Below are 16,421 nucleotides of genomic sequence, written 5' to 3' on the forward strand. Positions count from 1 at the left end.
TTCTCCAGTAACAGACCCCGATCATAAGGAAATACATGAAATGTCAGAAAAAAATTAAAAATAATGATCTTAAGGAAACTCAGTGAGATATAAGAGAATACAGATAGACAATTAAATCAGGAAAACAATTCATGATTTAAATGAGAAATTCAACAAATAAATAGATACAAAAAGAACCAAACAGACATCCTAGAGCTGAAGAATTCGATGACTGAAATAAAATGTAAAATTGTGGGCCAGGTACAGTGGCTCACACCTGTAATCCCAGCACTTTGGGAGGCCAAGGTGGGTGGATCACTTGAGATCAGGAGTTCAAGACCATGCTGGCCAATAAGGCGAAACCCTGTCTCTAATAAAAATACAAAAATTAGGCTTGGTGGCTCACATCTGTAATTCCAGCTACTTGGAGGCTGAGGCACGAGAACTGCTTGAACCCAGGAGGCGGAGGTTGCAGTGAGCTGAGAAAGCACCACTGCACTCCAGCCTGAGCAACATAGCAAGACTCTGTCTCAAATAATAATAATAATAATAATAATAATAATAATAATAATAATAATGAAATGTACAATAGAAACCAGGCCACGCAGAAGAAATAGTTTCTGAACTTAAAGGCAGGTCTATTGAAATAATACAGGCAGATAAAAAAGAATAGAATAAAGAAAGGCTACAGGATTTACGGGACACTGTTAAACAAATCATCACATTATGAGAGTTCCAGAAGAAGAGAAGCTCCTATAATCACAAGAAACTGAATTCTTCAAACAACCTGAACAAACTTGGAAGAGGACCCCTCTAAATGAGAATGTGCTGACCAATGCCTGTATTTCAGCCTTGTGAAATCTCTCTTTTTTTTTTTTTTTTTTTTTTTGAGACAGAGTCTTGTTCTGTTGCCCAGGCTGGAGTGCAGTGGCATGATCTCAGCTCACTGCAACCTCTGCCTCCCAGGTTCCAACGATTCTCCTGCCTCAGGCTCCTGAGTAGCTGGGATTACAGGTGCCCGCCACCACGCCCGGCTAATTTTTGAATTTTTAGTAGAGACGAGTTTTCATCATGTTGGCCAGGTTTGTCTCAAACTCCTGACCTCGTGATTGGCCTGCCTCAGCCTCCCAAAGTGCTGGAATTGCAGGCGTGAGCCACCGCGCCCGGCCAGCCTCGTGAATTCAATTACACTCTGCCCAGACTTCTGACCTACTGTGAGAAAATAAATAGATATTGTTTTAAACAACTAAGTTTGTGATAATTTGTTATGCAACAATAAAAAGAGAATACAACTAATGACCATTAGTAAACAAATGAAAATTGCAGCATACTCAACAAATGGAATGCCATGAAACTGCATAGATGAGTCTTAGAAACATAATAGTGGGTGATGCAAGCAAAATCAAATAATGTATTATTTAAGCATCCTACATATATGATTTTTTTTAAATTAATTTTCAAAAGGCAAAAAATAAAATCAAAACTCATTGAAGTAGTTAACTTCTGGGAAACAGGCAGGAGGATGAGATAGGAGAGAAACTCATAAGTAGATACAAATTATCTATAATGTTCTAGGTTTTAGGTTGGTTTAAGAACTGGTTGGTAGCATTATATTATTCTATACATAATTTATATTAGTACTATAGATTATCATTTTGGATCAAATATTATATTTAAAAGATAATATAGGCTGGGCATGGTGGCTCACACCTGTAATCCTAGCACATTGGGAGGTCAAGGCGGGTGGATCATTTGAGGTCAGAAGTTCGAGACCAGCCTGACCAACATGGTGAAACCCCATCTCTATTAAAAGTACAAAAAAATTAGCCAGGCATGGTGGTGCATGCCTGTAGTCCCAGCTACTCGGGAGGCTGAGGCAGGAGAATCTCTTGAACTCCGGAGGCAGAGGTTGCAGTGAGCCAAGATCATGCCACTGCACTCCAGCCTGGGTGACAGAGTGAGACTCCATCTCAAAAAAAAAAAAAAAGGAAAAGGAAAGAAAAGGGAAAAATAATAATAATATAAAACACCTACAATGGCTTCCTATTTTTATTATAATAAAATTCAAATTATGGTCTATAAGGGTCTGAAAAATCTGGTCTCCACCTATCTTGTCTCAAGCCACTTTCCCCCTTGCTTTTTGCTCCATTTACAATGGCTGCCATCTTTTTCAAGGCATAATCTCTTCTTATCTTAGAGCTTTCATACATATTCATACAGTAATTCTCTATCCCTGGATCTTTGGTATGCTGACTCCTTTCCTTTAGTGTTACCTCAAATATCTTCTCTAATCATACTTTTTTTTTTTTTTTAGATGGAGTCTCATACTGTCTCCCAGGCTGGAGTGCAGTGGTGTGATCTCGGCTCACTGAAACCTCTGCCTCCTGGGTTCAAGTGATTCTCCTCCCTCAGCCTCCCGAGTAGCTGGGACTACAGGCGGCCGCCACCACACCCAGCTAATTTTTTGTATTTTTAGTAGAGATGGAGTTTCACCATGTTAGCCAGGATGGTCTCGATCTCCTGACCTTGTGATCCGCCCATCTCAGCCTCCCAAAGTGCTGGGATTACAGGTGTGAGCCACCGCGCCCAGCCCCTTCTCTAATAATTCTTATAAAAATCAGTCACCTCCTTTATTTTCTACCATCTTTTTGATACCTTTGTAGTTTATTTCTTAATTTGTAATTTATTTGTTTTGCTTTTTTATGTCTCTACTCATTACACTCTAAGTTCTTTCAGAAAAGATACTATGATCTTTAAAATGATCACCGTGATTCCAAACTAGATTATTTCAGACCAATCATCTCACTGCACAACTATAAAAGCTGGACAAAACATTGTCTAAATTGTGTTGGAAAGAATCAGTGAGTTATAAAGACAGCAAGGATTTGCATACCCAAGATTCCAGACAGAAAGGAAGTCCAGAGATGTGGAGCCCATCATTTGGCGCCATTTTTCCTTCAAGGCATTTATGCCTTGAGATGGCCAAGAAGTTAAAAACCTGAGCAGAGCTTTGAGATAGAAATACAAGGATGTGAGAACAAAAACCAGAGTCCAGGGCTTGTTGGGATGAGAAGTCCTGGTAAACACCCAGTTGGGACCCCAAAAGGCTTTAAGAGAATGAGCGTCTCTTCAAATGTTATGACCTAAGTTGCCTCACACTAGTCCCAGTCCTGACACTAGGAGTAAGAATAAACCACAAAGAGACTAACCCCCCCTCACAGGAACTAAAGCCCAGCTTCAAATCATTTCAATTTCAATCTTAATTGAATTAAAGTGATCTGGGATTGTTAGTGCTCCTAGCCCAGCTGGCTGCCAGATACAAATGTACACTTTCTCTGTAGGAATATGTAATTAAAATTAAGCTCCACAAATTAGTTCTATAAATTTTCAAATACAATGTCTACCACTCAATCAAAACAACTAGGCATGTGAGAATGTAAGAACTGACTGAAAACTAAGAGAAAAAAAACAATAATTTAAATAGACTCACAGAAGATCCAGATAATCCAGATAATGAAATGGTCAGACTTGGATTTTAAAATAGCAATGATTGCTATAAACTGAAAGTGTACATACCCCAAAATTCATATGTTGAAATCCTAATCCCTTATGTGACGCTATTTGGAGGAAGGGCCTTTGGGAGGTAATTGGGTCATGAGGGTAGAGCCCTCATGAATGGGACTGGTACTCTTATGATAAGAGACATGAGAGAGATGATCTCCCTCCACAGTGTGAGGATATGGTAAACAGAAGGCCATTTGCAAACCAAGAAGAGGGCCCTCAGCAGGAATCAAATCAGTTGGCACCTTAATCTTGGATGTCCCAGCCTCCAGAACTATAATAAATAAAAGTCTGTTGTTTAAACCATCCAATCTACGGTATTTGTTACAGCAGCCTGAGCTGACGGAGACAATAATAAATATGTCCAAAGAATTACAAGACAAGGCTGTGGATTTTGGCAGATAAATAGAAACTATAAAAACGAAGGGAAATTCCATAGTCAAGAAATGAAATAACTGAAATTAAGAATTCAATTGATTTAATGGCAGAATAGAAACAAGAAACAGCCTGTGAACTAGAATATAAGTCAGAAGAAAATACCCAGACTGAAGCATAGCAAAAAAAGGACAAGAAATACAGAAGAAAAAAAAAGCACAAGACCTACGAAATACATTGGTGAATGAGGAGACAGCAAGAATTATGCTTTATCCCTCATAAATGAGTTTTCACCTCAACTAGGCACAATGAAATCCCAGCACTTTGGGAGGCTGAGACTGGAGGATCATTTGAGGCCAGGAGTTTGAGACCAGACTGGTCAACACAGCAAGACCTTGTCTCAAAAAAAAAAAAAAAATAGCCAGGTGTGGTGACATGTGATGTGTCTGTAGTCCCTGCTTTTTGGGAGGCTGAGGCTGGAAGATTGCTTGAACCCAAGAGTTTGGGGCTGCAGTGAGCATAATCGTGCCACTATACTCCGATCTGGGTCAAGCTGGGTGACAGAGTGAGACACTGTTTCAAAAAATAAAAATAAAGGGAGTTTTCACCTCTTTCTCTGGCATAACACTTTTTTAAACAAGATACCTAAATTGACAAGTAAAAATCAGAAATAGTCTCTGAACCCATGAAACAATGGCACCATAATGAAAGTTTCTGAGCCTATAGCAAGCCTATGTCTCAAAGGGAGAAATTAATATATTATACAAATAACACTTAAGATGAAAATTTTGAGCGCTTTTGAACTTTTTTTTTTTTTTTTTTTTTTTTTTTTACCTTTCCCGGGGTTGTTGCTCAAGTTTTTCAAGTCGCACTACAGATGGCTGGTTGGAGGATTGCACAGCTGGAGTCCCAACAGTAACATTCAGGTCTGGGGATAAGAATGCTGGATATTCTACTGTCTGTGGTGTAATAACTTTTCTGCAAAATAATAATAAAGTGAAATATTGAAATTATACAAGAGTCCACTTCCAAAATCAGTGGCAGCTATCACTTTTGAACCCTTCTCTCTTTTACACTTTTAGCTCACCTAGCCACCTTGGGCCATCGAAGGCTAGAGCTAGGAAAAAAGCCAAGGGCCAGAAATCCAGAGGTAAGTGCTCTCTTGATTATCCTTACTACTAAACTCAGATCACAGGCAGCAGGGATGGAAAAGGACAGAAGGGCCTGAAGTTCTAATGAGAAGTACAAAATATTTGAGCCCAGACCTCTCTCCAAATCTTTAGACTCAAATCTCTTTCTCTTTTTTTAATTTCTTTTTTTTATTATTATACTTTAAGTTCTAGGGTACATGTGCACAACATGCAGGTTTGTTACATAGGTATACATGTGCCATGTTGGCTTGCTGCACCTGTCAACTCATCATTTACATTAGGTATTTCTCCTAATGCTAACCCTTCCCCAGCCCCCCATCCCCCTATAGGCCCTGGTGTGTGATGTTCCCCATCCTGTGTCCAAGTGTTCTCATTGTTCAATTCCCACCTATGAGTGAGAACATGCGGTGTTTGGTTTTCTGTAATAGTTTGCTAAGAATGATGGTTTCCAGCTTCATCCATGTCCCTGCAAAGGACACGAACGCATCCTTTTTTATGGCTGCATAGTATTCCATTGTGTATATGTGCCACATTTTCTTAATCCAGTCTATCACTGATGGACATTTGGGTTGGTTCCAAGTCTTTGCTATTGTGAATAGTGCTGCAATAAACATACGTGTGCATGTGTCTTTATAGCAGCATGATTTATAATCCTTTGGGTATATACCCAGTAATGGGATGGCTGGGTCAAATGGTATTTCTAGTTCTAGATCCCTGAGGAATCACCACACTGTCTTCCACAATGGTTGAACTAGTTTAATATTTTATTTTTAAAATCTATTAAATTTTGGGAATGTGTTTTGTGCTAGGTGCAATGTTCATATGGCTATGTATATTTCCTCATTCACTTTTCACAGCAAGCCCATCAGATAAGAATTATTAGATCCTATTTTATATATAAGAAAGCTAGTATTAGAGAGATTAAACAACTCCTCACAAGGTCTTACAGCTGGTAAGTGGCAAAGCTAACATTTGAACACAGTCTCTTTGACAATAAAGTTTAGATTCTTAAACTCTATTCTATACTATGCCTAGTGGTAAGCACCTTAAACTCAACATGTCCAAAATAGAACTCACCGTTTTCCCCTTCTCCAGATATGCTCTTTCCTAAGTGTTCCCTGGTTCGGAAATAACAGCACCAAATGTATACCCAGTGGTCCCTAAATGTGAACATCTTTTTTCCTCCTTTCCCCTTCTGTCATCTTCCATCTCCAATCAGTCACTTCCTAATTACAGGAGATATAGCTAAACATTCTAAATATTTTACAAATTAGTTTGTTCCTCTGTTCCATATTAGTCAGGGTTGTCCATAAAAATAGAACCAATAGGATATATATATACATAAATATATTTATGATAAGCAGTTGGCTGATGTGATTTATGGAGGCTGATAAGTCCCAAGATCTGCAAAGTTAATCAGCAAGCTGGAGACCCAGGAGAGCCAAAGGTATAATTTTAGACTGAGTTCAAAGGCCTGAGAATCAGGTTAGCCAATAGTGTAGTTCCAGTCCAAAGGCTGGTAGGCTGGAGATCAGAAGAGCTGATGTTTCAGTTTGAGCCCAAAGGCAGGGAAAAGTTAATGTCCCAGTTCAAAGATAGGCAGGAGGAATTCTCTCTCACCCCAGGGTGAGTCAATCTTTTTGTTTCATTCAACTTATTGGATGAGGCCCACCCACACTAGGGAGAGTGACCTGCTTTACTCAGTGTGCCAGTTTAAAAGTGAATCTCATCAAAAAAAGCCTCCTCTCAGAACAATTTTTGACCAATAGCTAGGTACCTTATGGCTGCCACTAACACGTCATTAGATCTGTTGCATGATATGATCCAAATGGTAGAGCAGTTTGCATGGCAGCCTGGACCTGTTGCAGAGCCTTCTCTTGTTCTGGGCCCCACTAAAAACTAGCAGCTTTCTGAGTCATCCAGTAAATGGGCCAGAATAACACACCCAAAGGAGGAACAGATTACCTCCAAAATCCAAAGAGGCCCACCTGTGGCTATTTCTCCAGGTGTTGTATCTCTTTTTTGTTGTAGGAGAAACCAGATGCAACAACCCATCCTTCACTGTATACAGGATATCACCACCCATACCATGGACCCCTAGAAATTTCACTGAGGTAGAAGGCCCTTGAATTTTTATCATATTTATTTCCCACCCTCTGACACAAAGATGTCTTATCAGTAAGTCTAGAGTAGTTGCTACTTCTTGCTCACTAAGTCCAATCAGCACATCATCAATAAAATGGACCAGTCTGCTATTTTGTGGAAGAAAAAGGCAATCAAGATCCCTGGGAACTAATTGTAACATAGGGCTAGAGAGCTGATATACCCCTAAGTCAGGACAGTGAAGGTGTATTGCTCACCTTGCCAGCCAAAAGCAAACTGCTCCTAATGGTCTTTATTAACAGGTATGGAGAAATAAGCATTTGCCAGACTGTAGCTGCACACCAGATACCAGGGGATATGTTAATTTGCTCAAACAATGAAACCACATCTGGTATAGCAGCTGCAATTGAAGTTGTCACTTGGCTAAGCTCACAAGAATCCACTGTGATTCTCTAATATCCGTCTGTCTTCTTCACAGGCCAAATATGGGAGTTAAATGGAGATGTGGTAGGAATCGCCATTCCTGTGTTTTTCAGGCCCCTGATGGTGGCACTAATCTCTGCAATTCCTCCATGCAGTATTGCTTTCGGTTTACTACTTTCATAGATGGAGGGAGTTCTATGGCGTCTTCTTGGCCTTTCCCAAAATAAAAGCCTTCATTCCACAGATCAGGAAACCAATGATTCTGCCAGCTACCAAGAATATCTATTCCAATTATACATTCTAGAACCAGGAAATAACCACTGGATATGTTCAGGGACCCACACAGCCAACTGTGAGATGGACCTTAGCCAAAACTCTATTGATCACTTGAGCTCTGTAAGTCCTTATTCTGATTGATGGACCACAGTGACATTCAGAGTCTTCTGGAATTAGTGTTAGTTCAGAGACAGTGTCTAGTAGTCTCCAAAAGCTCTGATTGTTCCCTTCTCCCCAGTGCACAATTACCATGGTAAAAGGCCATAGGTCCCTTTGGGGAAGGCTGGGAGAAATACTAACAGCATAAATTTTTGGAAGTATACTAGGGTCCTTTCTTGAAGGACCTCCCTTTCATTAAAGGAGTTCTGAGTCTGTAAAGTAGCTCAACTCTGGGAATTGACTGAGAAGCCATGACTCTGTTTCTATGATGCAGGTTAGACTTTTGTTCCCTTGACCTAGAACTTTTCTGCTTATACAGATCAGGTTAGAATTTAGTAGGCTTCCTATCTACTCATGTCTAGGAACACATGATCAGATAGCCAACACCATAGGTTTGCACTAGCAAGACTATTCTGATTGCTTCTTTGATTCTACTGTCCATTATGGTAACCATGCCCACCTTGCCTTTGGTAGTTGAGTATCCTCACTTGGTTCCTGCCACCCTGGGACCCAATTACTCCCATTGCATTTAAGTTTCCCAATTCAGTGACCGCAGGTGCCACTGTAAAGTCTGGCCCACAGGGAAGAGCAATCATGAGCTCTCCAAGGATGCCAGGGTACCCTTCACAAACTCATTTCTTATAGTCATGGTAAAACGTGTGTCTTCTGGACCCTCCCAGGATGGGTGAGTCAATCTTAAATGGCAAGTCCACTCTAACATAATTTCTCTGAGCCTCTAAAACCCTTCCTCTACATTAACCAAGCATTTCTAACTAATTCACTGTGAGCCGTCTTTTGGTTCCTTTTTCAGTCATTCAAGTAAACAAGCTATGAGAGCCCTTTCTAACTCCCCAAGCTACAGCATTAAATGCAAAAATGTCTGCTTAGGCCAGCTGCAGTGGCTCACACCTGCAATCCCAGCACTTTCGGAGTCTGAAGTGGTGGATCGCTTGAGCGGAGTCTGAAGTGGTGGATCGCTTGAGTTCGAGACCAGCCTGGGCAACATGGCAAAACCCTGTCTCTACAAAAAATACAAAAATTAGCCAAACGTGGTAACAAATGCCTGTATTTCCAGCTACTTGGGAGGCTGAGGAGGGAGGATTGATTGAGCCTCAAGAGGTCAAGGCTGCAGTAAGCCATGATCTGTTGCCTGGGCAACAGAACAAGAACCTGTCTCCAAATAAATAAATAAATAAAAATAATCTCTGTTTAGTTAAGTCCATATCAATAAACTCAGCCTGATCCAACTTTATTTTCCTTCTACCATCATCCCCTGCCCTTAATATCCATCCCTATACATGTTCTCCAGATTTCTGTCTATATAAATTTAAAAACTCAAATAGTTCTTTTGGAGTATATATGGAGTATATTCCTGAGAACCCAAAGGAGTAAAATTTGCTCACATTTGAGAAGCATAAACCTACAATGATGATGATGGTAATGAAAAATATTTATTAATTTTATAAATAGGTAACAACTAATTAGGCATTTTGCTATTTGCTCCCATGTTCTAAGTACTTTACATGTAACTTATTTAATCATCATAGTAACTCAATTGGGTAGTTTTAATTTTTATCCCATTCAACAAATGAAGCATAAAGAGCTTGAGTAACTTGCCCAAGGTCATATAGGATGTGAGCCCACACAGTCTGGCTCTGGGGTCTGAACTCTCAATCACTGTGTCTTGCCCCTGCCAACTCCTCTAGCTCATCCCTCATTGCTCTTCTCCTTGCTCCTAATCTCTTAGCCACTCTCAACTAAAGACTGTTCTCTAACATAATAGAGCCTCTTACGGCTCCTCGCTTTTACTTATGTGCCCTATCAAGAGAGTGTGTCCCCTCACTCTTCCAAAATCAGCCAGATGCACTACTACCACTTTTACAAGTCTCACTCTAAGCACTTTCTTTTGTGGAGACTTACTTGATCACTCTTTCCTCCCCAACTTCCCTGACAAGAATTAGAAGCTCCTTGGCATCCCACAGTTCTTTATGTTTGGCTCTTGAAGGACTTTTATTCCATTTGCATCATCATAGTAATTATTTTTTATGTTACTTTGCATTAAACCATGAGCTACTTAAGGGCAAGAGAAGGCCTCACATGTCTTTGTATTTGCCATGACTTGGGGATATAGCAGACATTCAATAAATGTTTATTTAATCAATGTATGAAGAAGAAAGGTAAACATAAGAAAAAGTTCAGCTTTATTATTTCAACAAATCACCAATATCAAATAGATAAAGTATTTTAATGATAATATCCAGTGTTGGTGAGACTACGGGAAAATAAGCGCTTCAGAACACAATTTCCCATTCAATAGCTAATTCCCTCAATCCCATTTCAGCTTTTTTCCATTTCTTATTCTTGGATAACACTGTAGATTAAATGTCTTTCTCAGGTGCTCATTTTTCTATAATTTATTTTTATTGTTGAAATTTCAAGATTGATTAGCATACTATATTTTAAGTTACTTTTGGTTTGCTAATGACATTTGTTTTACCATAGACTTTTTACAGATGATTTTGTAGTAATTGGAGTGGTGTGGAGGTAAGGGTAACATTACTATAGTGCAGAGCAGAAAACTGATAACTATCAGACAGTCTGATGTTAAGTCTCTCACCTCTTTTCCCAAAAGGGGTATCTCCTTGGCCTGCTTTCCTTATTAAGCTACTCTTCTCTTCCCTCCTTCAGCCATGAACTTGGCACTCCTGCTCTTATCTCCACACGTCCTCAACTCCTCTATCCAGGGCTATACCCAGAAATTCAAAATTTCTTCCTGTTATTAAGCAGAACAATTCACTACTCTCTTCACCTCAGAGTCTACCCCATCCTGGCCATGTCCTGGGGACTTCTTAAAATAACTCCACCAAAATGCTCCACCAAATGGATTAAAATTGTTTTAAATGTCACATGATCTGACCATATTAATGAGACTTAAAACACTTACGTCACGGGATCTGTTCTTTCTGGAGGTGGTGCAGGATTCATAAACATGGATGGCTCAGTAATTTTCTGAAGAGGTTTTAACTGAAAAAAATGTAAGTGTATTTTAGCACTGTTTAGTTACAATTAAAACTCACTAATTGTAATACCATACCATATTGATACCATAATGCTATGAATACCCCAGGACTATGAAATAGGCCTTAAATGAGACATGTAAGGAAATAAGGAATTAAGAGAGGAAAGAAAACACTAACATTTATTGGGTACTAAATATTTGCCAAGCATTTTATTATACTTTTAATCTTATTTAACTGTCTCAATAAACCTATACGGTAAGTAACTAAGCATATTCTACAGATGATACTGAAGATCAGTAATTTGTTCAAGGCTACACAATAGGCAAGAGTCAGGACTTGAATGTAGCTTTATCTACCCCCAATGTAGTGCCCTGTTTACAGTATCATGATAGGTTAAGTAGGGGACCATATCACTGAAAAGTTCACAGACATAAAATCAAGTTTTTATTTTGAACTTTTATTATATATCCCATTCTTTTCCATATAATTCCTTTGTTCTTGGTTTTTAGTAGATTCCACCTACATAAAATAATACTTGCCCAGTTTTCTCTGAAAAGAATACCTCTCCTTAAAAATGACTATTACTACATATTATACTTACGTTCAGACACAAAACCTACCACTGGAGTTGGTGCTCATAAGCTATAACTGTCACAAAAGGAGTAAACAATTAGGGGTCCCTATAAGGCCTAATTACGATAAGAAATTTAAAAAATAACAGAAGAAAAAGTAAAAAACTCAAAGCAGAGAAGGGAAAAAAAAGTTTGTTCCTTGTGGCTTTCATCTGTATATTACTTCTGATTCAAAATGTATTAAACATAATGCGTGGAGCAAACCAACATGGCACATGGATACATATGTAACAAACCTGCACATTATGCACATGTACCCTAAAACCTAAAGTATAATAATAAAATAAAAAATAAAATAAAATAAAATAAATAAAAATAAATAAAATCAAAGTTTGTGTAGTAAGAAAAAAATGTATTAAACATCATTATAATATAGGCACAATTTTAAAACATATTACAGAGATTTCTCAGTTAACATAGTGGTAGACTTGTTTAATAAGGCTGATGTCTTCACTCTCAATTCCTAATTTAAAAAGACCCAAAACTTTAGAAAGGAAAAACTGAAAGTAAAAAATGATATGCAAATAAAGGTCATTTCCCCTATACAACAGCAGCACTAAGAGGACTGCATTTTTGAATACCACAAAACTGGTGACACCCAGGAATATTAAGAGTTCTTTCAATATTTGATGAGCGTACATATTGGTATAACTTTTCTAGAATAATTCCTTGAAAAGGTCATTGTTTTGGACAAGAATTTCCTTTCTAGGAATCTGGCCTAAGGATATAATGAAAGAAAAGGATATAAGTTAGTACATAAAAGTATTTGGGGCAATGTGGACCTATGGTAGTGAATTTAAAGGAGGAAGTCAAAACTAGGAAGATATCTTCTTTGGCTTTATTACTCTCTTGATGAATCAAGGAGAGTTCAAATAACACCAGATGTTGAAATAACTGTGGAGGAAAGGACCATATGAGTACAAAATATTACTGAATTAGATCAATTACTCCACTTTGTTTTCTCAGAGCAGGATCTCACTATATTGCCCAGGCTGACTCAAGTGATCCTCCTGCTTCAGCCTCCAGAGTAGCTAGGATTACAGGTGTGAGCCACCAGGCCAGGCAATTACTCAATTTTTAATAACTATTTTTAGATGCAGAAATCCACACTGATTTCTTGAATACTTGTGTTTCAAATTACATCAATATGTATGTGTACACACAAATAAAAGCAAGTTTTGTTTTATTTTTTTGAGACAGAGTCTCACTCTATCGCCCAGGCTGGAGTGCCGTGGTGCGATCTCGGCTCACTACAACTCCCGCCTCCCAGGTTCAAGCGATTCTCCTGCCCCAGCTTCCCGAGTAGCTGGGATTACAGGCACCTGCCACCATGCCTGGCTAATTTTTGTATTTTTAGTAGAGATGGGGGTTCACCATGTTGGCCAGGCTGGTCTCAAACTCCCAGCCTCAGGTGATTCACCCACCTCGGCCTCCCAAAGTGTTGGGATTACGGGTGTGAACCACTACGCCTAGCCTAAATTCAAGTTTTCTAATAAAGACATTTTGAATAAAATATCATTGCTTTAAAATGTATAAACAAATCATAGTAAAGTCTCATCTTTCTTTAGGCTGAAGAAAAGCCCACATACCTCAAAGTTGGGAGGTAAAGAAGCATCTTTTAAAATTATTTATTTTAAACAATCATTCAAACTGAAATAGAGCCTCAGAAGAGGATGATTTGACTGAAGAGTTACAACAGAATAATTAATCTTTTAAAAGAGGGGAACTAACCTGATGTGAAAATCCATAACCAAAGTTTCCATAGGAGAACATAAATTCCACCTCCAGCCTGCAGACAAACTAAACACGTGATAAATTTTATTGTTTGATCAGGATGATATTTTAATGGAGAAGGGACAAAAAGTGATATTTTTACTTTACAAATCTGTAAGTTAGAAAAGCCAAAGTATGAATCTCCTGACTTTTAAAAAAGCATTTACACAAGGAACTCCTACAGAAGAATTTATTGAGTACCTGAAACGTTAAAACCTTTTATGTTAAAGTTAAGTAGTATTATACAATTAAAATATGGAAAATATCAACTTCTAATTGTTACTAGGATTACACTGAGATGCTGACATACATATATACGCGTGATTCATACATGTGTATGAATATACAAATATACATTCATGTATGTATATTTTTATTTATGCACACTCCTCTCACCTCCAGTCCCAGTTTCAGATAAAATTTTGATTTAGACAAGTGATTTCACTTCTCTGAAACCCAGGTTGATAAAGGAGGGCATGAGAGGTAATAAAGTCAAGTGTCCATCATTCTGTTTTTTTATGTTCCTGGCCCCTGTTTGGCCACTGGCAGCAAAAGCCTCTCTGAATAGAAAGATCAATTAATCCAACTACTAATTTTAAGCACTTAAAAAGAAATTAAATTAAGAACTGCAAACAACTCTTTAGAAACTCTCCAGAGAGAAAAATAATACTTCCTCAATTTAGCAAGTGAGGCTCCTGAGGCTATGCAGTCAAGCCAGCAGCCAGAGGCATTCTACTCTCTTACCTAATGATTTCTAATTTTATCACCACTTAGCAAAAAAAAAGAAGAAGAAGAAGAGGAGGAGGAAGAGGAGAAGGAAGAGGAGGAGGAGAAGGAGGAGATTTTTGTTAGTTAATATTGTACTTTCTATTTCATATATTTCTACTATTTCAAACAGTGACTGGTACAGTAACTAAATGAATAAAAACATGTAGCCTACAAATAATATCAGAGTAAAGTTACATGAAATGTTAAGAATATATTACATGCACATAAAACTTAGGAAGTTTCAGTAAAGTCCTTACTATGTTTCTCTGCAACACTTGGACGTCTTCAATGAAGCACCCTTTCTAGAAAAAAAAATAAAAATTTTAAATATAGAATTACCCATGTATTTCCCTGTATATTATCTAAACCAAGGGTCCCCAACCCCTAAGCCATGGACTGGTACTGGTCCATGGCCCATTAGGAACTGGGCTGCACAGCAGGAAATGAGTGGTGGGCAAGCGAGCAAAGCTTCATCTGTATTTACAGCCACTTCCCATCACTCACATTACCGCCTGAGCTTCACCTCCTGCCAGATCAGTGGGGGCATTAGATTCTCATAGGAGCACAAAACCTATTGTGAACTATGCATGCAAGGGATCTAGGTTGCATGCTCCTTATGAGAATCTAATGCCTGATGATCTGTCACTGCCTCCCATCGTCCCCAGATGGGACTGTCTAGTTGCAGGAAACCAAGCTCAGGGCTCCCACTGATTCTACGTTCTAGTGAGTTGTATAATTATTTCATTATATATTACAATGTAATAACAATAGAAATAAAGTGCACAATAAATGTAATGCACTTGAACCATCTTGACCCACCCTCCCCATGCTGGTCTGTGGAAAAATTTGCTTCCACAAAACAAGTCCCTGGTGCCAAAAAGGTTGGACAACAATGATCTAAACCACAAATCAGGTAATAATTTTTCCAAATGCACATATGAACCTAATAGCCAAAGTACAAACATAAGGAATGTTCAAAAGAAGAAAATAAAAATTCCAAGTTCAAGTAACAGAAATAAATGTATTTATATTATGTTGTAGACAAAAATATTCCTGCTAAGTTACAGTTCCCCTTTTTGAAAGTCTTAAAGGAACTGCCATGCCCACATTGTTTTTGAGGGTGTATCGAGCATCCTTGCCATAACTAACTCCATCTTAGAAAAAGACTCCATTTTATATTTCATAGGGCACTTTGCCAACAAGGATAAGATGTTTTGTTTAAAGCACAAATAAAAAAATAAAGACTATGTTCAACCAGATAAGGACAGAAACAAACATACTCTTCCACTATCTGTTTTCAGCAGAGGACTCTGTGACTATAAAAGATTAGGCTTTCAGCAGCTCGAAACAGCCATCTTAACTGACACCATCTTACAGTCACTTGTGATAAGAACTTGACTTCTGCCACTGAAGGTTCTGCAACCTCAGACTCTTCCTTGCAAGACCAATGGACTGCCCAGCCCAGACCAGGGCTCCTTTTGTCTTCTTTGCTCTCCATAGGCCGGTTCGTTAACCTTTTCTCCTATTTCTTTTTCCTCTTGATATTAAATGTTACTTTGTTGTGGAATGCAATGTTTACATATTAAGTGTACTATTATGTTGTTTGCAATATTGACTGACTTGTGGAGTGGCTTGAGCCTGTGTGCCCACAGCATGCGGAGTGAACGGGAGGTACTAAGGAGAACTGGCTCCTTGGGAACTCCATGTAGCTGTGGCTTTTGTGATTGAAATAGCATTAATAAAAGTCTGACATTGTGGAAAGACAACAACATGCATGGGCCTGGTTACCTCTAACCTTGCACCCTCCTAAGAGAGGGGTTACTTAAACATAATTCTACATGATAAGCTGAGTCCTGATAGGACTGAGTACTTCTCTCATCTCTCAGGGATGGCTGGATCTTTCAAACCACATTAACCTTTGGTATCCTTGCTCAATATCTATAGTCATCTCTGCTGTAATAAGTAGGTCCACAATTTTCCAGAAACTTTTTGAGTGCCAAAATGACACCAGAAGTAAAAAAAACTCCATACTTGGCCTATGTGACAAGTCACAATCAATATACAATGAAGACTTTGTTTCATGCACAAAATTATTTAAAATATTGTATAAAATTACCACCAGGCTATGTGTATAAGATGTATATGAAACATAAATGAACTTCATGTTTAGACTTGGGTCCCATCCCCAAGCTATCTCATTA

General features: G+C 38.5%; 1 protein-coding gene across 1 annotated transcript in view; it reads right to left on the minus strand.

Annotated features, from left to right (window-relative positions):
- C2CD6 (C2 calcium dependent domain containing 6) overlaps positions 1-16,421 on the minus strand; it is an 85,952-nt gene that overhangs the window by 26,185 nt on the left and 43,346 nt on the right. The window contains exons 6-9 of the mRNA XM_030802818.1: positions 14,478-14,522; positions 13,411-13,479; positions 10,972-11,051; positions 4,750-4,893 (exon numbers count right to left, since the gene is read on the minus strand). Coding sequence (XP_030658678.1) covers positions 4,750-4,893; positions 10,972-11,051; positions 13,411-13,479; positions 14,478-14,522 — 338 coding nt within the window. The remainder of the gene's footprint in view (positions 1-4,749; positions 4,894-10,971; positions 11,052-13,410; positions 13,480-14,477; positions 14,523-16,421) is intronic.

The sequence above is a fragment of the Nomascus leucogenys genome, chromosome 22a, assembly GCF_006542625.1.
Source record: "Nomascus leucogenys isolate Asia chromosome 22a, Asia_NLE_v1, whole genome shotgun sequence".
NCBI lineage: Eukaryota > Metazoa > Chordata > Mammalia > Primates > Hylobatidae > Nomascus > Nomascus leucogenys.